Source organism: Camponotus vicinus, unplaced genomic scaffold, assembly GCF_025532165.1.
Source record: "Camponotus vicinus isolate PSW18456_S1 unplaced genomic scaffold, iyCamVici1.0 SCAF_5, whole genome shotgun sequence".
Taxonomy (NCBI): Eukaryota; Metazoa; Arthropoda; class Insecta; order Hymenoptera; family Formicidae; genus Camponotus; species Camponotus vicinus.
In genome coordinates, this window is record NW_028141977.1 from 20,834,101 (window position 1) to 20,858,788 (window position 24,688).

At 31.9% G+C, this 24,688-nt stretch overlaps 2 protein-coding genes across 9 annotated transcripts in view; both read left to right on the forward strand.

Annotated features, from left to right (window-relative positions):
- The window catches only part of Nca (neurocalcin homolog), a 149,922-nt gene that overhangs the window by 85,009 nt on the left and 40,225 nt on the right, over positions 1-24,688 (forward strand). The window lies entirely within an intron of this gene.
- The window catches only part of LOC145971776 (neuronal calcium sensor 2), a 130,339-nt gene that overhangs the window by 84,869 nt on the left and 20,782 nt on the right, over positions 1-24,688 (forward strand). For all 8 annotated transcript variants that reach the window (XM_083099815.1, XM_083099813.1, XM_083099810.1 and 5 more), the window contains 2 exons: positions 18,670-18,788; positions 23,272-23,415. In XM_083099815.1, coding sequence (XP_082955941.1) covers positions 18,678-18,788; positions 23,272-23,415 — 255 coding nt within the window. In that variant the 5' untranslated portion in view covers positions 18,670-18,677. The remainder of the gene's footprint in view (positions 1-18,669; positions 18,789-23,271; positions 23,416-24,688) is intronic.

Sequence of the window (24,688 nt, forward strand, 5' to 3'; positions counted from 1 at the left end):
ATCATTTTGTTATTTATGGAATTATTGTTTTTACCTAGATACAATGATATTTTTTCCTAGAAATCGTTTAATAAAAATTTCTAGCAAATAAAAATCGAAGAACACACAAACATTTTGCTTTTAAATGTATTGAAGATATTAACATATTTTATTTAAAAATTGATTTAGAGACATATATACATTTATATTTAAATAAAAAATTATACATATAAAATAGATATTTTAGATGAAAATTAGTTTCACTGGAGCAAGTCTCTCCCGGTTCTATTAAGCATTTTATTTTTCTTTTCCATTTTATTCTCAAAAATATATAATACATATAAAATATATTATATTATATTTCAAATAAAAATTAGTTTAGAGCAAGTTTCTCTCGGCTCTAGTGAACATTTGTTTTTCTTTCTCATATTTGTTTTGTAATCCATCGGTGCTGTAGGCAAAATGTTTTATGTATTTTCGCGCGAACAAGGCACCGAGCGAATCGCACGGCAGTAGAGTATCGGAGTACCTTACCGGGATTTCGTTTTATCGTATGCAAACGTCGAATCTACGACTATAGGCAAGGGGTTGGGTAACGCGGTAAATCGGAACTGTGTGGGGGGTGTATGCAAACACCGACAAACTTGGTATCGTGGTCGTGTTGACACGTTCATCGGACAGTCGAAGTCGAGATGATTTGAACGTACTGTTGAAAGGATTCCATGGTTCCATGGGTGAAATGAAGGAATATTTAATGCTTGATTTTCGAATATCCACAAATTCTCTTATCGATCAATTTTCGCCTAGTTTTTAGTTGCTTTTTGTAAAAAATTTATTTAAAAAATTAAGTTCAAAAAATTAAGTTCAAAAAAATACAGGAAAAGATTTTTCATAATGAAAATAAATTCGGATAAATTTTATAAATGCATCTTGAAGATGAATATATGTATGTATTATTCTAAATTTTCGTAAAATTGTTAAATCTGTTACATCACAAATATATATATTATTTATAATATATATATTAAAATATCCATGTGATATAAAAATGTTTTACAAGATTTTTTTAAATTTTTTCGTTTTTATAAATTGATTTTATTATTAAATATTTATTGTGGACTTTTATGCCACGATGACAATTTTTTTAAATATAATTGAAGAATCTTTTATAGATTTAAAACATCGTAATATTCAAACAATTTAAAAAAAAATGATATATATATATATATATATATATATATATATATAAGTTTTTATTTATATTTTACATTACAATAAGTTATATACTTAAAAAGTTACAAATTCTACAAATTCATTTTCCATGCAGTATATGATTTATTGGCTGAGCAAAAGTTTTATTTCTTGTCCGACAAACTGAATGTCCGATATTGAGTAAATTAATTAACATGGAATAACATAAATCTTCATTAAAAATACACATAAATCTCCTTTTTTAATTTTATTTTTTCCACTGGAATTACGATACCAGCGATTTTGCACGTACGATACTTAAACCGACAAAATGAACGCTACGTCGAAAGCTTATTTATGTATGACGGAAGCTTCGTTTTGCTTATATTTCGAAGCGAGGAATTAGTTATGCAGATTAACTTGTAGCGGTGTACGTATTTCGTGAAAGTTCTTACGGTTTTAGCGCAGGCTGTAGATTACATAAATTGTGAGACGTTGTTGGACGTTACTACACGTACCAGTCTCGCATTAAAAAAAGTTTGTACAAACTTCCTTGTAGATGCGATATTCTTCTACGATGTGTATTCGCGTAATTCGAGCATGCTTCGAGACGAAAAAATGTCTCGCGTAAACTTGAAAGTTACGTTAATCTCTTACAGTTAGTGTTATGTGACTGGTAACGTTAACTGGTTTTGTTCCGATACTCTTTTTCCATAACACTCAAGAACAAGCAATGCAATTTTTTTGCAACTTTTATACTAAATTGAAAAATAAAGCAGAATACTGTCGGAGGTACTATTGATATATATTTTCTTACGTAACCAAAAAGTTATTATGTTAATAATTGCATTCTTTAACTTTTATATATTTTATTTCTTTATATTATTTGCTTTATATTAAAATATAAATTTATATAAAAATAAAGTGAATCATAAAATGATAGTTGTTTCTAGTTGGTAACTAGGTGATGGGCAGGCTCATTTTAAGATCCCTCGGAGATGCAACTTTGTTCTCATGTGAAAGCAAAGTGGATTCATTCATTTTATGTTACGGTTGCATAATAATTGTGGTACGTCATATATCCTCTCCTTCGTGTGTTATATACGAAAGATTTTATAGGAAATTTTACAAGATATTTTTTCCAAAACTTGACATTGTAAAAAATGTTCCAGGTAAAATTGACAGAATTTTGAGGCAGAAAAACCTTGATAACTTTATTTTAACTAAGAATTTTTTTTGTACCAATTGATTCCTTTTATTATCTTCTACATAAAATAATTGAGACAAGATAATACAAAAGTGAATATTCTACGAGATATTCTATAGTTTATGTAAAATTATGTCTAATTAAAACATAAAATATCTCGAAAAATTTAAATTTTTAGCCAGCCTCTCTTTATAATTTTTTACATCAAATATTGCAAACAACAATTTATATATCAAACAATTAGGGTTCTATTAAAAAAAGAACTAGATGAATTTTTATATATAATCTTGAGAAATTACTTTAAAAATCAAGATTATCAACTTTTTCCTTCCTCAAAACTCTATTAATTTTATTTGAAATATTTTTTGTGCAATATCAAATTTTAAAGAAATGTAATATTTTAATGAAACATTCTATATAATTGTTATTAGTAGAAATGTTTTTGTCTTTGATCTACATAATTCAACGCTGCCATATTGTACATTAATTTGCGGTAGCAAATTATGAATGCGAAACGCAATATTTTATAAAAGCATTTCGTTTTAAATCTTTAAATACCGCCTCTTTTACTATTTCAGAATTAATTTCATTATGATAAAAAAATTGGTTTAAATAATAACAATTAAAAAAATAATTAAAAATTGGCAAGTAAAAGTATTTTGAAATATAACTTCCTTGAATATAACAAAACAAATGATAACAAAAAAAAAGAAGACATGTTTCTTCCTTCTCCATTGTGTTCCATTATCTTGTGCCTTGGTTTACTTTCCAATTTTTAATTAATTTTTTAATTGCATTGTAATTACATACATATATTTAAAACGCTATTAAATTTAATAATCATAAATAAAACTATTTAATTTCGAATATATTAATACAACATAAATGAATTGTGTATGTGTGTGTATGTGTGTATATGTATATTTTGTAAGAATGTATCACGCGCACATTGAAGATTAATAAAGTAATGTATAATTGTTAAGAATAATGAATCCTACTTTACACTTATCATGCACAGAGCCACTCCTTTTTAATTTCTCTTTATTTCACGCAAACCAGACATTACAATTAATTATGAGAGCAGTTTACGCAATAACAAGATGTTATGCGTATTATGGTTCTGTGTATTAAAATTTAGTAGCGTTATACTTCTAATGGAGCATGTTTCCGCGCTACATTTTGTTCAAAACATGTACCGTATACTCTATTAGATTTTTTTAAAAATATTTTCTTGTACTCTCAATAATTTAGATCAGTATTCTTAATAAAATAAACGAAATATATAAGCAGGCTTAGCAATTTAGATTTTTCGCAATAATCGATTTAGCATAAAATATTGTAGTATACGATATTATGAGGAGGAATAACCAACGTATTTAGAGAAATCAAAAATTAAAAACGTTTAGAAATTAAAAAATAAAAACAAGATACATCAACATCTTAATTAATATTAACACTCGTTACACAAATTTTTATAGACACATTAATTATTATTAAACATACACAGAATTTTGTCTTGTAATAAAAAATCATGGTTTTACATTCTCTGAAATACTCTATAGATAATAATTTGCGTGATTGCTATTTAAATATAATTAATATAAATTATACTTCAAAGATTACAATATCGTAAAGTTGCATTTATCTAACCGATTGCATAAGAAATCCAATGTATAAACACCTAATAATGTTTTCTGTATTACTACAAGCGGAGTTCTATTATCTTTATCACGAGTATAGATTGTCGCAGTAGAAAATCCCGCTTATGGTCAGACGCGCGGCGGCCCCGTCGACGACACGAAACGCTTCTCATGCGTGCGGCCTCGGCGCACATAGTACACAACACAGCTCTTATATATATGTATATATATATATATTATATATTCTTTATGTTTACAACTTGGCGTATTTTCCGCGTGACAGTTGAAACGTTTTATACACGTGTCTCGATTCTCCGGCGTGCTATCGATCTGCTCGCGCGCGACTATTGCTGTCCCGTCCGGGGGAGAAATACCTGGTGGTATTTCTGACGCGGGTTGAAAAGCAACCCGAGTCGCATGCATGAATATCAACTTTACAACGAATGCCGCGTCACTGAAAAGTTTCGTGCGGCACAATTTTAGAACGCGATCTTTATTATAAAAAATTCAAAATTTTGAAATTGTCTACGAGGTAGGTGGAATGGCATTTCTGTTTTATTTCAGAACGTATATATTTTTAACTGCGCAAAAATTTCATGCTATGAATTGCCTCCAACGAGTACAATTTTTTTTAAATTGTGCGATACTTTTTGTTAAAATTATAATTCTGGCTTTAAATACGTTATAAAATATTGAGATTTTGTACGATTTTTTTATTTTGCACAACGTACTATGGATAAAACAGTATGGCGTCATGTGAAATTAGATAAACTTTGATTCACGGTGACGTCCGCGAAGCGTAACAATTCGCAGCTAACTTTTGAACAGACAAGATCTGTCAATAGATTGTCGGACATGGAAAGTCAATTTGATTATTGTATCGGTTAAACAGCGAAAATTTCTATGAACGTCATGCATATTTATCGATTATTTAAAATTTTATTCGACGTTGATTTTTACTGGAAAATTATTAAAATAATTTAAGTGTAAAAATATTTAAAAAAAATTATATATTTTCCTTCTCTTTCTTTTTTTTTTAAATATGACAAAGATTTCGATTTGCGATTATGATCTGCAATCCTATAATCCTACAATTACATAATTTGCATGAATTATATTTTATTTGTTAGGCGAATGATTAATACATTAAAATTATATGTTTTATCGAATTTTTACATTTTATCAATTAAAATTGATATCTCAACAATTCTCATGTTTAATCGAAATAAAATTAATTATCTTTGATTTAATTAACTAGATATTTTTGTATATTCTATTGGAAGAAGATTTTCGCTTATAATTTAACAGATTTTTTCTTTCTCAATAATTGCGTTATGCTTTAGAAAAATGCATTTCTATGCAACGCTTGCCATTCGCACAAGTTTGTAATGCGTAATCAAGTGTTTAGTTTATTGTTAGACACATGTAGGTGTTTGATCTTGTATTTCATGATTTGATATTTTCAATAAAATGTAAAAAATTATCTGCATTAATACGTTTAGATAATCGCTTCGTGCTTGCATATGCGTATAAATGAATTGCGGAAAAACTTGGGGCGTTTTGCAACGACAAGCAACTTGACGTATCTATCACAGTTGGGTAGAGCACGTGTTATTGACAACGTGATCGCCAGCTTTTCAAACCAGAGTGCAAAAATGTATTTTTATACATTTACATCTAAAAGCGTGTTCGCTATACAAATTTTATGTTACATTGTGAAATTTTTAACTGCACAAATCTCTTTTTAAAGGAAATCGATAAAGGGATGTTTATTTTGATTTTTTTTTATTCAATTGTATTCGCGAAAATATCTACCTATTTATTTGCCTTTCGATGATTGATTATTTTCTTTGTTGTAAAAATCCTGTTTATTAATTAAGGTTACAAGTAATATAGCATGTACAGAAATAGTTTTTCTCTTTACAGCATAATTACGGTTTGAGATCGATTAATCTTCTACACATTGTACATTGCAGATTGTACGTTAGCGAGTTTTTTATCGAATGGTGAGTATCGATTTACATGATCCATCGCTTTACGGGCGACATTATCTGATCAGCGCTAATAACTGGATATCGTTGTATCGCAATTGCGTCTGGAAAACAGTGTTCTAAAGACACGTAATTTCAGTTGTAGCTTCGATTTAAATCTACTAAAGCGTATGTGTGGGTGCACCCGCGCTCGCGCGGGTATGTATGTGTGTGTATGAAACTCTTGATCCGAATAGTGTCGCGTTATTACATGACGAATACAATCGCCGATGCAGTTATCCGGCCGTTATGGAGATGTACGTCCGGATAGTATATTGTCCTCTCAAATTATCATTTGAAATATGTATTAATGGGCCATTCGTATTGTCCAAATCCACCAGGAACGCCTCACGCAAATCCTACTGGTAGATTTACGTTTATCTGTATGGTGTTGGAATTAAAATTTACGACATTGCGATTCGGATTGCGCAGTAATAGTTTTTTTTATCATTTAGCTTTTTCATCAAGCTCTTTTTTTATCATTTGACCACATTTCAACGTTGTAATTTGTCACACAGGAGAATCGTCTGTACACCTGAAAGAATTTTTTATTCTGGAAAAAACGTAAGAATGAGGATTTAAAGTATATTACATAAAATGTCGTAGTATTAAAGCGTGCTTTAAATACCATTATTTCCTCTCTATTATTGTCAAGGTGGTATGATATTTTTTATAAGAAATTCAGCGTAATTTTAAGGCAATTCTAGAAGAAACAGAAAATATTGCGCAATGATTGTCATGCAGATCGCGAATTGTCGGTTTGTCTTGAATACGATCCATCTTTCTATAAAGATGTTACAAGTGAAAAGGGGAGCTCGAAACTTTCGTTTGAATAGCCGGAGAAATGAAATATTGAAACAGCGTAAGAGATAATAAGTGAAAATGGGAGTGTTATTAGAAGTTTTTTTTAAACAGAATCGACATTTAATTTTTGCTAAATATAGGTTGATCCATACAATCGATTTATCATTTTGATTTAATATTAGTATTCGAAATCAATAGCTTTTTCATAACATTGTACAATAAAATAATAATTATATAAAAAACAATTTACATTAAAAATAAATATCAGAAAAAGCAAATTGCAATTTTATTAGAATTATAAACTATTTATTATCACTTTTAACATTAATAATTTTGTATTAATTATACAAAATTATACTTAAAGATATATTTAAGCGATAAAAATGTATTTTATTTTAATCACTTTTTGCTTATATTAATATATCACTTAGAAAAGTATTGAAAATTTTTTCGAGGAAATCTTTATAAAATTGAACTTGTCGTTAATTGTACGTTAAAAACGTTTGTGATATGTATCTCTTATTACTTATCTTATTGTAATCTCGACTCTACATTTCGATCGGAAACACTCTGTGGTTTTCGCGGCGAGAACGTCGCAAGATTAATGCCTCCGCATGACGTATAGCCGGCGATTAGAATTGCAATTTTGCTCGCGCGGGAGAATCGCGTGCGCGAGGCTGTCGTTGGCAATTCGCGTCAATGTCCGTCGAGAGGCGCGGCCTCTCAGTAATTTATAGTTTGAACGGAAGAATTGCAAATTGCGGTTGTGGCTGAAAATACGCGCGGCCACCGACGCACGGTATCAACCTGCAATTTGCGCCCCGCTACGACCTGTCGTATACAATGTATACGATAACTCGATGACTTTACGGAATATACTCTCGAAATTATATTTCCTACAATTATCTTCATTTGGGAAACTCACTATTGCGAATTATTGCGCAAGGAATATTAATATCGTTTAATTATTTCAAGCAGTATGTGAGTAGATATATAATTTATACAAAAGAAATTACACTTGAAATAGAACATCCTCTAATCAAGAAATTTAAAAATCGTGCTGGTGCAACATTTTCAATTTGTAATTATTTTACGGATAAGATTTTAAATTTATTATATAAAGTTACTGGACATGCTCTGTATATCCATTAATAGGGATGCCTCATCATCTATTTGTCATGCGGCATATTTGTCATTACGAGTGCATTTAGAATCCGATACCGTTGCAATCTGTAATCCAACACCATTACAATCAGCAATATTATTTTTTTAAATCGTCGAATTTCGAATTAACTGTCGGTTACGAATTGCATCGATAACTCATAATTTATAAGCGATGATGATACGATTATTCTGACTCTGCATAATGTAACATATGAAGTTGTGATGATTTTACATTACGTATTATGCTGCGTATAGCTTTTTCATATACATATTTAATCAAGTCTGTTTCAGACCGAGTTATAATTTGTGGCAATATTCGAGACAGAATTTTATTAATTTTAATTTTAGTGTCATAGAGAAGACACAGATTTGTAAAATGTGTACATATCCAAATACACATCAAAATGTACGCATGCCTCAGCAAATATGGCGTATAAAATTGTAATTAGAATTTAGATTTTACTGCGAATTTTATGACGAATTATAAAGCATTAAATAATAATATATGTATATTGCTATTATAATAACAATATCCTAACTCTTTTCGCAATAATGTGCTTTTGCGTAGCATTCTTTTTCAAAGTAAAGCTTTTGTTAATTTTAAACCAGTAACTATTGTTCATTACACTCCGTAAAAATAGTTTATAGATGACCAAAGTTGGTAAAATATCATAAAATTCTCAAGAAATTTCAGTCAAAATTATTATTAAATGCGTAACGTAACAAGTGGGCTATTACGATACTTATTATGTCATGGATTAATTTTCGTGGGATTTATGATGATTTTAATTAAAACCGGCTAAAAAGTGTTTGATAATAGTTGTGCTACTTTTAATTAAAACTTGGTAGATCTTGTATAGAGAAAGAAAAAGGGAGAGAAAAAGAAAGAAGGAGAGAAAATAATCTTTACTACTGAATAAAATATCGCGTAGATTCTTTTATATTCTTATAGAAAATACGATTTTCAAGGAAAAAGCATACATGAAACAGTACTCTGCCAAAGATTGAAATTCACCATTAAGATTGCTTTACTGTCTAAGGATATCGTAAAACTGATTTTACTTTTATTACTCCAACAGAACAGAAAAGAAAGCAAAAATATTTTAGCATATATGTACACACACACATATATATACAAATATCATGTTTAATATTTTATAGTCACAACTAAATTATTTAATATCGATGCATTTTACTTTTATTCATGGAAATTGATTTTTTTGTATCATTAACCTTATACTATTGGTACTTTGATATCGTGTTATTTTTTTCTCTTCTTTATTTGTGCACGCGATGTATGCTTTGTCAATTCTTTAATCTTTTGAATTAAAAAAAGAAATATGATAAAATGCATTGGAATTTCGCGTAATGAAAATAGACTTAAATATGCTGAGAAATTAATCGGAAATGGATGCGGAGTATTAATTATCTATAAAATGTAAAAAGTAGGGCATAAAGACTGTTTGCCTTCCATATTATGCCATCGGAGCGCAAACTTGTGTATTCGCCCGCGCACTCACTACAAACTGGAAACTTCGTTTACGACGTTCAAAGCGGAAAATTGTTTCGTTTTACTTGAACGCAGTCCGTATATTGGTGCGAAAGCACTCGGCAGCTCGCGAGAGACTTGTCGTTTATTTCGAAGCACTTTGACTTGTTTCTCCAAAGTTTGCGCGCGTTATTCCGCACACCCATTTTGCCTTCTAATCCACCCACGCGATCCGGTAATGTGTGCGGAAAGTAAATTTGCGGGGGCATATGTACCTTGCCGATTAGTGCCTTCATAATGAACGACCGCAATATCGACAACATTATTACTATTTACAACTACCAGAAACGATGCTCTGGACTCAATTAAATGTGACGGGGGATATTTCCATTTATATTTAATTTTATTATATATAGATTGTTCTTAATAGTCATTTCTTTTAGTTGTAATTTAATATTATCAAGCTAAGAAAATTAACGAATATATCATGATATTAATGATTCTATTATTATAAGCGATCAAACATGAAAAGCTTTTCTTAAAATACAGTTATACAACTTTAACATACTAGAATTTATTTTTTTATTTGGGATTTTATTTCAAAGCTTAATAAAAAAAATGTAACAAATGTAATAAATTATAATTACAATTTATAAATATAATAAATGTAATAAATTATAATTACAATTATAATTTATTACATTTATTATATTTATAAATTATAATACAAATGTAATAAATTATAACGATCAAGGGGCCATCAAAATTTTTTGCTTCTCATGAAAGATAAATCGATTGCTCAAAAGTAAATAAAGTCCACGTCACGTTATACATTTCGCATTGTATACCCCACAGACTTTACAGGATTAATTAACATTCTTGTCTCGAATCGCTGACTCGCCCGCTCTGCTCAGGTGCACTCAGTTTTTTAGGTCAACGCGGTTTGCGTGCGTGGTCAGATCGCGTTTATCACCGTTCGCGACTCGATTCATCTTCCTCAGACTCGAGGGATTATTAAAATCGCTTGTGTGTTGCACGGACGTGTGTTCGATCGCGTTGAAACTAATTAGGTACGAAGTAATTTCGAATAAATCGCCTCGGGCGAGAGTGAATTGAATCGCGTTTTATTGTTTAATTCCTCGGCGCGGAACGTTATTTCGTAAAATGTTCAAGTTTGTTTGATTAATCATCGCGACGTGGCGAGCCATGCAAATATAATGGATGAAAATAGCGTAACAAGGAATATTGTGATGTGCTATACATCAACGCGTAATATTTTGGAAGCTTTTTCATTTGCACCCTTAGCTTTTCGATTTATGTAAAAAAGGAGAAACAAATTTCTCTTCATTTTCCAAGATACGCAACAATTGGAAGAGAAAAGCGCACAGATTTGGATAAATTTTCTACATTTTGTTTTATTTCAAGATTGAATATTAAATACGCTCAACTTTATTAAATGGAAAATAATGCGCGGTGAAGTAAAATTGAAATTTTTTGATACAATACTGAAAAAATTGCGGAATATATCTTCATATATTTGCCATAATTCCTGTGGCAAATCCGCGTTACGTATACAGCTCGTTATTATCGAGACTTTAATATTCGAAACTATCGGATATTTCAACAGCCGTGGACCACCGGTTGGATTATTTGCATTCTCTCTAGCACCATTGTCCACCGTAACTTCGTTAACACTACCCACGACACGAGTGAACACCGTGGCCAACAACGCCCGACAGTCTTGGCATTATTTCGCTGCTTTCATTGTCTTCATTTGGTCGGTTTACAAAAGGTCATCACAACGATAATGCATAATTCACCGCTCATTATACCGTTGTATAGTCTCTTATTATGCCTCTTACGTAGTCTCAATATTGCTCACTACACTATTATGCTGCTTAACTATGAACGACGTTAGCGAGCTTTTTCACACTTTCGACTTTATAATATCACATTATCGTGTTTATTCTTTGCAACAACTTTCTTGTCATTGTTTTTAAAATTTTTTTTAAATATTTTTTCCAATATTTAAAGTATGCACTAATTATTGTAAGAAAATATTGCAAATTACAAAACAATAAAATATACATCGCGTATTTGTAGGTGAAAATAAAACTTTAAATATGAATAAAAAAATAAGATGATAAGCGAGTTTGAAATGTATTTAAATGTTTATGGTGAAAATGAATTAGTATTATTATCGTAGAAAAAATCAAATGATTTTTTAAAAGTATTTCAGTATTTGCTCATGTTATATCAACGTAATTATAGTGCACGAAATGGAAAGATTGCAAATAATCCAAAAAGCACGTTATAAGTTACAGATAAATTATATAATGTAAAATAAAAATGTTGAATTAATAAATGAATTAATAAGAGCATTTATAGGGATACAATATTTCGGTTTTTAAATTTATTTTAGTTGTAAATTCTATTATAATGATTATAATAACAGGTTTTTATTAAACAATAAAAGTCTATTCAATTAAATTACAAAACTAAAATTATATGTATATATATTATTTGATAAAACAAAGCACGTCGATAACTGTGCTTTCGTTGAGAAAACGGAAGCAGTTTCGTCGTTCGAATGGTGCATAAAGTCGAATAGATTAGACGTTATTTGTCGAAATCTTGGAATTAGCCAAGGATTAAGTTCCACCATCGGCGTTAATACGACAAAATCCGCAAAGCCTCTTTAAGGAGGACACATCGTCGAAACTCCACTCGCCATATTCCTCGGGGAACATTTCCTCGGTATTGCCTAGGAAATTTTAATGAAACTGCCTCGCGGTACTTTTGCTAGAGACTCGAGAGCGGAGCATCACACAATAATAGTCTTCAGAAAGTTTTTGAGGGCGAGGCGACTCCTCAGAAATTTTTCAACGCTGCACGGTTTCATGGCAAAGTTCGGTAAATAAAACTTGGCCCCGATGTTTGGTCGCATTTATAATTTAAACCGGACATCGCGGTAGCGACGCTATGATTGATGAATAAAAATGTTCTTGTCAAAGTCATCAATTCTAATTATTTTTTTACGTCTGATTTAGTCGCAACATGCTACAATTGCCGAAATGCTGTAAAAGTCTCGAGATGATAAAACGTGGAAGAAATTATATAATTCTGATCGTCATTCCATCGCGCTTTTCAAGTATTTATAAATAAATGGCCAAATATTATATGGCACAAATAAATTTTATATAAAAAATAGAGCGTTTAAGATCAAATTAGGAATATATTTAAAGTTGTTTTTCATAATTGATTAGAGAAACATGAAACACAAAATTAAAAATTGATTCTTCTTTTTTAAATATTTTATACATATTTCGCTCTTTATCTTTCTTATTTACATATCTATTATATATAAATTATGTTGAATTGCAAGAAACCATATCATTCAACGTTCTCCTTACATGTAACATCGTCACAAAAATAGTTTTATAGCTAAATTATATTAGTCAAGCAATATTGATAAGAAGTATCAACATTATTAATAGTGTGTACTTGGCTATAAAAAACCGCTTCCGTGACACGTGAGAAAAAGTGTCGTGCCCTACCCTCTCTCTCCCTCTGTTTGCCCACTTTTGTGACAAATTAATTAACATCGTCGTCTTTCGCAAGAAAATTGTGTAAATGACCAAGTTGGGAAGTTCTTTTTTTGATTTATCGCGGCAAACATTTGCGGTCTTATAAGCGATCGATAGCTACCGTACATGGTCAAATATCTATTTTAGGTATTGCTTCCGATAATATCATGTTACGTGTACATACAGTTGAGTAACACATCGCTCGATTCCGCGATATTATGAAGACAAATTATCTGAGGAAAAAAATGGCATTAAAGATCAATTCACACATGCATAAAGAAGGTTTAGACATTTCTGAAAATAAAAGTATACGGTTTAAATACTTTATATACATTATTATTATATTATATTATTTATTATATTATTTTTATTATATTATTTTTAAGAGAATCTCTGTTTTTTGTACAATATTAAATTAAATTATTTAATTAAATTTCTTATATTTTCTATTTTTTTTATTTTATGATAATTGCAGTGATAATCATAAAATTGAAGAATAAAAAAGCGAGCCGATATTGGAGTACATTCTAAATTTTACACACACACACGTATCTCTTTTATCTATTTATTTATTCAATTCAGACAAGCTAAACGTGCAAGCCAATTCACTTCGTCGCGAACCACAATGTTGAATAGCCGTCCTTATAGCTCGCCTGTACACGAAAAGAGCGAAGAGCGTGTGTGCGAGATACACTTAATTTACTCGCATATTGGAGTAACGTTTCGTTGAAACGGAGATAATAAAGCCACGAGTACAATAAAGCCACGGCCACTGGAGGAACAACGGGCGAAAAACAAAGGGAGTCGCGTTCACGTAATAAACACGGACACGACGGACACGCCGGCGTTTTCCCATATTTCTACGCGCAGTTATAAGTATATGCACGCGATTTTATGTCGCGCTGACGACAATAACGATGTCAATGCATACGCGCGCAGCCGGACGTTCCGCTGTTAATTCTTTGCAGTTGTCGATGCTAAGAGACGCGCGATACTCGTGTTATAAACATTCCTCGCATGTACATCGCATACATTACGACGGACGCTCCATGGCAACGTCTCTTTACTCGCGGGAAAGATGAATGATAGCAACGTGTTTCGTGAAGCGCGGAGAGATATTCCGATTAAATTAATATGTATTAACGTATATCCGTGTTGCGTTTTTTAGAGTTTTGCAGGGACGATGATTATTCATAATAATAATAATATCATGAAATTCAGATACGCATGAAAACAATTATTCTTTTTTTTTTTTAATTATATGAAGGGATCGTAAAAAGTCATTTGTGGATGTAATTTTTTTCACTATATTTCCATCTGAAATCAAATTTTACCCTGTCGTCTCTCTCGCGCATTATATGGCGTTTTATAAAATATTAATCAAAGTTTATTTGAGAATGAAACAAAGATATATATTTTCACTGTATATTAATTTTGCCATAATATTGCTTTTTAATAGAAATAAAATAACGATGCTAGAGAGAAATTAGTGCAGGATTTTGGAGATGAGAGAGAGAGAGAGAGAGAAGGGAGGGAGAGAAAAATTCGTCTCTCTCGTGCATTATTTGGCGTTTTATAAAATTTTCATCAAAGTTTATTTGAGATTAAAATGTCCTCGAGAAATCACTCTCGAGCCATTTCCTCTTCATTAACTCCTCTGTATAATAGAGGAGTGTTTAATAGCATTGTTATTATAACGAATGACATAGCGATAATGAATGATTATCATTACGAAAAAAACGGGATTATTGCGTTTGACCTTACGACTTTATTTTTTTCTTAAATAATGTAAATATTGTTGAAATGTGCTCTTAATGATATCTCTAAGAGCGATAGAATCGTAGGGATATAAATATGTTAATTCTGTAATAACAGTTTTCATTTAATTGCCGAGTTCTCGAGCAGCAAGTGTAGCAAAAAAGTAAAAGCAAGTTCATTAGCAATTATAATTTTCCTCTCCCTCCCTTCTCTCTCTCTCTCTCTCTCTTTCTCATCTCTAAAATCCTACACTAATTTCTTTCTAGCATCGTTATTTTACTTCTGTTAAAAAGCAATATTATGGCAAAATTAATATACAGTAAAAATATCTTTGTTTCATTCTTCCGCAATAGTTTTATTTAAATCATTTAAGAATATCTTAAAGACGTTACCGGCATATTTTTTTTCTCTCTCGGGCAAAAGTTTCTCAACTCATTTACCAAAGTTCCCTTGTAAAGATCAAGCAATGAGAAGAAGAAAAAGGTGCATTAGCAACTATAATCTCTTCCTCATCTAGAACACGACCGATAAATTCTTTCTGGCGGGATCCTGGTTGGTTTCACGTTGCGTTAAAACTTTCGAGCAACGAAAACTTGCCGCGACGGGAATTAATATACGGCGAATGTACACGTAATTTCTCTTAGCAACAGTTTCAAGCGTTCGCTCGAGGAACGGCAGCGGCATCGGCCTCGGGCATATAATTTCTTCGCAGGAGCGAGAACTTTAAGTTCCCTGGCAAAAGGTAGAGCCGACCACGGCGCATTAACTCGAGTGGTAGTTCGCCCCGTAGAATAATCAACGATCTCCCCCGAAACTCGGGCACGTACACACATACGGAGCATTTCTCTCGTGACGGCCTCTCCGTTAATCTTCATCCGCGCGCTTAATCTCGTAAATAGCCGGGCGCGACTTCATCGACGTTTGATCGGCGCCGCCGCAGCGTCTGAAGGGGGACGGGGAGGACGTTAATTACGTTTACGTGTTTTGCATTTCGACTCGCAACGACGCCACCAAGTATCTCGCGGTTACGGAATAAAACACGACGGCATCGGGGGAACCATTAAATTGTTCGATCGGTCACGAACGAATGTCGTTGTCAAGCCGGTCACGAGCACGGCGCACCTATTTCACCCGGAGCGTTTGAGTGTCCCTCAAAATTCCAGCTGCGCATCGACCGTCGTTTAATTCGACGTTCAATGTCATCGCGTCTAATTCCATCAGACGGAATATTCGTGGGTGTATTTTGCCACAAGAGAACCGAAATTGCCGAATGTCTCGTTATATCTATTTGTACACATTCTTGGAATTAATTCATCAAAATCCTTAAACTATCCTTGTTAAAGAACTAATCGCTGCATATTGAACCTTGACATTAAGCGGTTAGCGTTCTTCATTCCTCTTTAGTATTTGCATTCGCGTCGAGTTATCCGACAGTGATAAAATGCTTCTGTTCATGTAGATGTTGCGCCTTTGAAGATCTTGGCACGAAAAGTTAAACATTTCACTCGTGCACTTTTAGATACAGAAGAGCGATATCGATCTTTATAATCTTTGTAATTTTTATTTGTGCGCCTGTTATCGAAAATTCGATAATCGCTTAATGTGGCGCTGGAGAAAATAACGGTATTATTTTCTATGTGAGTCAGCGTAATATCGGGTATCGCCGTTTTTGACCGCGTTTATTTTTCACCCAGCTTCAAATTTATAATTAGATATGCGGCTAAAATTATTTGCTAGCCATTTGCGTAATTTTAGTCGCGTTTAATTATAAATCTCTTTGTCGGAGATGGACCGAGACTACCCACAAAGAGTAACTCCTGCATTATGATATTGAATCCATCTCAGTAAGCGACACATTTTCCTTCCTTTGATACTAAAGACAAATTTCCTTTGATTAAAGTCACGAGAACAAAAACATGAAATTATATTACAACTATAAAATTGAAGGAGGAAAATTAAATGCAAAATTCATAAATTAAAAGGCAAAGATGTTTACAAGTTTTCATTTCAATGTAATCTTTATAGAATACACACTAATTAACACACAAATGGAGAAAATGCATAATTATTTAGAAAGAAAAAAATGTATCTATTTTTTTTAAATATAAATATAATTTTTGTAAAAATCTTAAGAATGTTAAAGATGATGTATTATGCAGAAACCGCTAATTTAATTAATGAAAGTAAACGTATCCTGCAATTGCTGTCGAATAACTGGAGAAATATTAATTGCATATTATAGCGAAAGATTATAGCGAAATAAATTATTACAGTCAAGCGAATTAAATAAAATCTCATAAAAAATTTTTTCGGCCACTTTTACACGATACAGAAATTAATTTTAATTGTGAAAGTTATTGAAAGACATTTTGCTCGTTTATTCTTCTTGAAACGCGCATGATACATGCATGTATATATATATATATCATTGTCATTCCGATCACGCGTTCAGTTTCGATATCCTGCCAGTTATAGCAATGTCGAGTTTCGGGGTCTAGGGTGCAATCGATGAGCGTGCATTGCGTGCGTTACGTGCATTAAATGCATGCGTGCGTGCCTCAGTATATAACATCACGAAAATTGCGTACGGCTTCTTATCACATAACGAGAACTTCCGCGGTTGTTATCAAGATCGCTCGGTTTCATGTCGCCTTACAAGATTGCTGCACGAAGCATCAATTATATGTATTTTCACGAAATCTCTCGCAAGAAATCTGCTAGTCCCGGGATATTCATCGTTCTAGTAGCGCATTATGAGCAAAAAATGGAGTTTTAATGCCTAGTTTCTCTTATATGGAAAAAATTAAGTCTATTTTGCAATGAAAAATTCTGTTTTTCCTCTAAAGAAGATTAAAATTTCATTTCGCTTGCGAACGAAACGCTAGTAAGGTAATTAGTTCAAGTAATATTTTTTCCAGAAATAAACAAAGATTTTTTCTCATTAATACTTATTGGAAATATGGAATTCATTGTATATGGAATTACAAGAAAATTATAATCTTAGAATTCTAATCATTTTCTTATTGTAATTTACAAGCTATTGTCAAGTTTCGAATGCATAAATTGTTAAATATGTAATTTAACATATTGATTTATTGTCATTTATTATTTATTGTTGTACTAAAACGGAATTTTTTAAAATAATTTTTTGTATATATAAATCTAATTTACTATAAACAAAAAAAAATCAAATAAAATTGGTAACACGAAAAATTAAATTATTTAAAATACTTTTATATGTGTAATAAATATTTATATTTATTGACAGCGTCTCTTGTAAATATTAATTTAAAAAATATTTACGATATCAATTTATTACTTATTATATACAGAGTCTCATACAAACGTTTTTTCTGTTAAAACATGGAATAAGAAAGTGAGAAAAAAGATTAGGAAAGTCATTTAACTAAGTATCTAATTTATTTTATGGATTTATGACTTGTACGTGCGTTCAATGTCATTGACATAAATTCTCTGACATTAATATAATCTGCACGCGAGTCTGATCGACTCGGACTCGCGAAAATTTTATTACGCTTGCGAGAATCGTATTAATTGAACGAAATCACTGAATAAAAAATCATCGTATAAAAAGTTTGACATTTTTAAATAAAAAATATATATTATAATATTACTGTTTAAAATATATGAAACAAAATAGCTCAAAAAATAAACCTTATTTTCAGAGAGAAATTAGATCAATTATCTATAGAAACACAAATAATAATTTTGTTTATTGTGCATCGCAAAAATATTTTTACTTCTTTATTTTATATCATCGAACATTTGTCCTTATGAAATGTTTTATTAATTGTTGTAGGTATCAAAATGGGTTGTTTTGGGAGCAAAGACAAGTTGAGCAAGGAAGATATGGACTTCCTCAAGTCGCACACGCGATACGATGAAGCCACTATAAAGGAATGGTACAAAGGTTTTAAAGTGAGTATTGATTGTTATGAGATATGTGTATTGGTAGAGAAAAATCAAATATCTCGTTAAAAAATTAGTTTTTATCTCAATTTTGTTACAATGAGGTCAATTGATTCTTACATCTTGCATCATATAACTATTTGCATGATACTGTCATTATGACAGTGATAAGAAATATTAAGCAAGTGTTTTATCATAAAAAATTATTTATACAACGCATGTATGTATTTTAATACATACAAGGAATTGTTTTAATTTCTATCTTCTGTTTCTGAAAGCATTCAACTTATTTTTATTTATATATGACTTATTGTTAGAATGCTTATTATGCCATTATATATTATACTTCCATTGTTTGTCTGTGGACAAGAAGTCACAGTAATGAGATATAAACACGATAAACGAAGGTAAGCATGCTACTGGCAGGAAGTGGCTTTTATTGAACACATTATAATTATAGTTTCTTGTTGATAACATATTAAAAGATGATGAGTGAATAATTCATCATATGTGGGTGACATGAAGATTTTTAATACTTCATTATAATGTGTACATACTTTTTAAATAATTTCTAGTTATATATTTTTATCAATCTCTATTTTCTCTTTCTTTCTTCTCTCTCTTTCTATTTTACATCTTTTTATTATAAAGATTAGCGTAAATTTTAACATTTATGATGTGTAGAGATAAAGTATTGAAAGCAAGAAAAAATTTTTATTTTATTGTATGTTGACTTATTACAAAATTTTTAAAAATCGAATTGTAAAGCTTTATTAAAAAACGAAGGCTTATTATATATGAGAAAAATTATATATATACAAAAATTAAGTATTAATTTATAAAGAAATTAGTATTAATTTATATTTATAAATCTCATTGGAGAGTATATTTTAAATTTGTAGAGATTGAATCTATGCACAAACGAAAATATCCCCCACGTTAAATCATAATTTTCAATAAAAAAAAAGGATAATAATCACCATTAATATGATGATGTTTGCATTTATGAGAATAAAAATGAATAGAAAATTACATAGAGAAATTTATAAAGGCAATGTAAACAAAACCTGCACGAGTGCATTAATAAATATTGCACGCGTAATACGTGATAGAATAAATAAAGCAGCTCCACTCGTATCCGCAATTATGCCACATTAAACAAGCTGCGATATTTCATGAGCATGCGCAGCCAAACGCGAAAAAGCGGCACTCCAGGAAATTTTCCCTCATAAAGAAGCTGAACAGTGGTAATACGAACTCGTACGAAACGGTTATGAAACTTCATAAATCAGAATCCGCGCGGTTAAATTCACGACCGGTGAATTTATCCATCCGTAGCTCATTCCGTTAGTCACGAAATCTCTCGTTCGGTTTAAATATAACAGCATTTTTTTAGATGTATTCTTCCAACACTTCTCGTGATAGATCGATTATGATGTTTTCTTTTGTAAAACTCGATCACAATAAGAAACTAGTAGTAAATTTGAGCCTCGACATTTTTTAACTTTTTATAAAAATTCAAAAGATCTATTTTTTGGTACGATTTTTGACTGTATTTATCGAATCACAAGTTTCAATACCTTGTGCTGTTATTAATAATTAAAAACTGATTCGCGTATAATATGTGATTAATAATTGATATCATTATATCATTATAGTATATTGTGATATAACGTGTCGCGTTAATGAATGTGATGAAAGTTAATTTCGGTACTTATTTATATATTCTATATGGCAGTTATTAATTTATTCAGTAGATATTTGACACGTTCTATGCGAACCTGGCTTACTCACCCACATTTCCGCGATGAACGTTATATAATCTGTCTTAAATATTCATATTCAATAAATTCATACGTGCCGCATAAATGATAGATTTGATGACACTGTTAGATCTAATTGGAACATTATCTTCTTAACATACATTATCTTACGTATACAGTATGTGTAATGTATCTTATGTGTACAGTAATTGTGTTTGAATTTACAGAGAGCTGGAAAGTAATAAGTTATAAAATTATTTCGAAAAAATAACTTTGACATGTGTTTTTTTTATAACAAATAATGAATTCGACAGTGCATTACATCATTGCAACGTATGCAAATTATCGAAATTTCATCTTGTATGTACGCGTTAACATATTCACCGGGCGCAATAAATTCTTGTTTAAAAGTTTTTAAAATCTAGAATTGATTATTTTCAAATACCGGTAGCGCGTCAAGTACTTTTATAGAACATGTTAGAAAGTTTCGCGTCGTGAAGGATTTCATCGCATTTCAGTATATTCTCTACGAGATGACTCAATCTCGATTAGAAAGCTTCGGGAAGAACCGACTCACACGAGCCGCAGCATGAGTGAATAGAACGTGACGTTCTCGCGGAAGCTGCCAATGCCGCGGAAAAGTTGCACACGTACTTTCTCAGGCAATTTAAACGGGCACGAAGCAGAATCCAGCGTAGCGTCTGAAACTAACTAATTAAACTAAGCGGAGTCATTAATGAACGTTCCGTAACCCGGTCGCGTTTTAGTTTAGCCGTTTTCGCGCGATGCGCGCAACTTTGAAATAAATAGAGACCGATTACGCGTATCGATCTTGGAGCAGAGAAACGCGATTAGGGAAGATTGAGAAATATCACGGGGCTGATACCGCGTATACGTTCTCTCGTTTTAAAAACGTCAAGATAAATGACGCTGCATTAGGGCTAATAATCTGATACAGAAAAAAAATCGAAACGAAAGGACGCAATTTTTTTCAAAATCTCTCTCTTAACCAAGCAAGACCTCCTGATCGATTCTCCGGAAAAGTAAAAGCTTTAGTCAAATCCTTAAATTTAGATGTGATGTAATTTTAGTTACGAATATTCTTACTTCGAGAGACGAATTAATATTTTTATATTTAATAAATCTTATTGTTAGACACTAAAGGACCCCGCGGAATCCTTATGGAAAATGGCTTTCGCTCAAATGTTTCGAAACTTTGCAAAAAGATAGTTCTCAACATGTAGATTAAAAGTGTCCATGGGCATGAAGCTCTAAAAATTCGAGATTTTCAGCCATCCAAAGTGGTAAATTTTTGAATTTCTGCAGCATATTCCGAAATTCGGCAACGGTAGTTTATTTTAGTTGGGTGAGGTTTTACAAAAAAGTAGTAAATACAAAAGTTTTGTAGAAACAAAAAAAAGCAAAAAAAATAAAACAAAAAAAGTAACTCTGCCATTGACAGTTCCAAGCCTGTATTTAAAAAGAGGAGGATAAAATAACAAATACATGTATATATTTTCAATCTGTCACACACACACACACACACACACAAAATTAAGGTAGTCTACTTAGCACAAAAAATCATAAATCATAGTCTTGACTCTAATTCTCATGCTTCCTACATGCCTATGTTTCTTAAACTTTGAGAACTTATAACTTTTACTTTCCCCAACGTAAAAAGCTTTTCATAGGGTGTTTTGGAAAGCTCTCAACCGCAACTATACAAATATGCAATCAAAAAAGTGCGAAGCTCTGGCCTAAAAATCAACCTTATTGGTTCAAACTCCTTCAAAAATCTACCACTTTGGATGGCTGTAGCTGAAAATCTCGAATTTTTAGAGCTTCATGCTCATGGACACTTAATCTACATGTTGAGAACTATCTTTTTGCAAAGTTTCGAAACATTTGACCGAAAGCCATTTTCCATAAGGATTCCGCGGGGTCCTTTATGGAGAACGTATATTCTTAATGCAAATGCAATTTTTTCAAAATCTCTCTTTTAACCAGGCAAGACGAGTACTTCCCGATCGATTCTCCGAAAAAGTGAAAGCTACATTTTAGCCATATTCTTAAATTTAGATGTGATGTAATTTTAGTTATGAATATTCTTACTTTGAGAGACGAATTAATATATTTTTATATTTAATAAATCTTATTGTTAGACACTAAATTTATGGAGAACGTATATTTTTAATGCGAATGCAATTTTTTCAAAATCTCTCTCTTAACCAGGCAAGACGAGTACTTCCCGATCGATTCTCCGGAAAAGTAAAAGCATTTTAATCAAATTCTTAAATTTAGATGTAATGTAATTTTAGTTACGAATATTCTTATTTCGAGAGACGAATTAATATATTTTTATACTTGATAAATCTTAGACTAAATTTATGGAGAAGGTATCTTCTTAATGCGAATGCAATTTTTCAAAATCTCTCTCTTAACCAGGCAAGACAAGTACCCCCCGATCGATTCTCCGGAAAAGCATTTTAATCAAATCCTTAAATTTAGATTTGATGTAATTTTAGTTACGAATATTCTTACTTCGACAGACGAATTAATATATTTTTATACTTGATAAATCTTAGACTAAATTTATGGAGAAGGTATATTCTTAATGCGAATGCTTGCCGATCGATTTTATTTCTGGCAAAAACTTTACGAATCTTTGCGCTCATGAAAATTTTAATAACTCGAGAATTTCTAATCTTGCATTCCCTCGAATGTTACAGCAAGACTGTCCTAACGGCAGGTTAACGCCGGCGAAATTCGTCGACATGTACAAAATGTTCTTCCCGTCCGGCAACGCGGAGGAATTCTGCGATCATGTTTTCCGCACATTCGACATGGATAAGAATGGCTACATCGATTTTAAGGTGAGTTCTTTACAGCATTTTGAAATTGCGCAGGCTCCTATGTAACGAGCCGTGTAATGACTACCGTCGTGCTTTCGCGGCGCGACGGATTTTCCAAAGATACGTCGGGCGACCGTACTCGTCGCACGTCGATCATTTCGCGTGATTAAACACGATCGTCGCCAACAAAATTGACGGTTGATTGCTTCGAAGAAACGTGTTAGACGCTACAATACTTTCGTCGAGATTGTGCTTCTACGACGTGGAAATATCACAAAATTTAGACATATAATACAGAATATATGTAATACGGAAAATTCGCGAATATTGGAAAAAATTATCAAAAATATAATCTGCGTCGCGAGAAAAAAGATCGACCGACAATATGCGAGAAGATATACATATAATACGGGATTATACGTCTTGGCAAGCAAGTGCGAAATATTCGCTCGATAAATGCGATGGTGTAAATCTTGTCGAGACTTTTAAATCATATATTCTTTTCTATTTATACCCGTGATATTCCGTTTACTCTCCATAATTGAAAATTTATGTTCGTGAATAATCATTCGAGTCCTTAGTAATGCTACTTGGATATATCAAATTCAACTAGCATCATTTTCCGTAGTAATCTCATCTCATTCCCTGTAATCACGCGATTCTACGCGAAACTTGGAATTCTCCGAGAGGAGTGCTTTTGAAGACGTCGCCTTCATTTCTATCTGTAAGCACAGCTAGCAGATATTCTCAGTTGGTTTCGATATGTTTGCCGGTAATTTAATATGGTTCGCTAAAGATTACAACGCGTCGTGTTCGCCAACCGGCGAATAGCTATTTGACATCTGACCCGAATACGTCGGGTAAAACTCGAAGCTTTGTCTAACGTCGCGCTTTGCCAGGTGGTTTTGCATCACCTCGCTGATCAAAGCCTCGCTAGAGGTACACTATACGATTCGCCACAGAAAGGCATCCTTCAACGCGTCCGACTTTGCAGCTACCGTCGTCGCGACCTTGTCTTCCCGCGGTCAAAGTTCATCCCCTTTGCTATGTAGTTTTTAATCTCGAAATAGCTAGCACGCTGTCCCTGATGCGATCCTCATAATTAATCGTGAAAGCTGCCAGAGAACGAAACGCGCGCATATTAAAATATTCGCGTCTCGCGCTGTAATTTTTCACATTTCTTAAAAATAATTTGAATGTTAATTGTTTATAAAATATATAAGATCGTCATGAAATCGGAAAAAAATTGTATGGACAACCACAATTTTATTAATTTAAGAATTATCATAAAAGA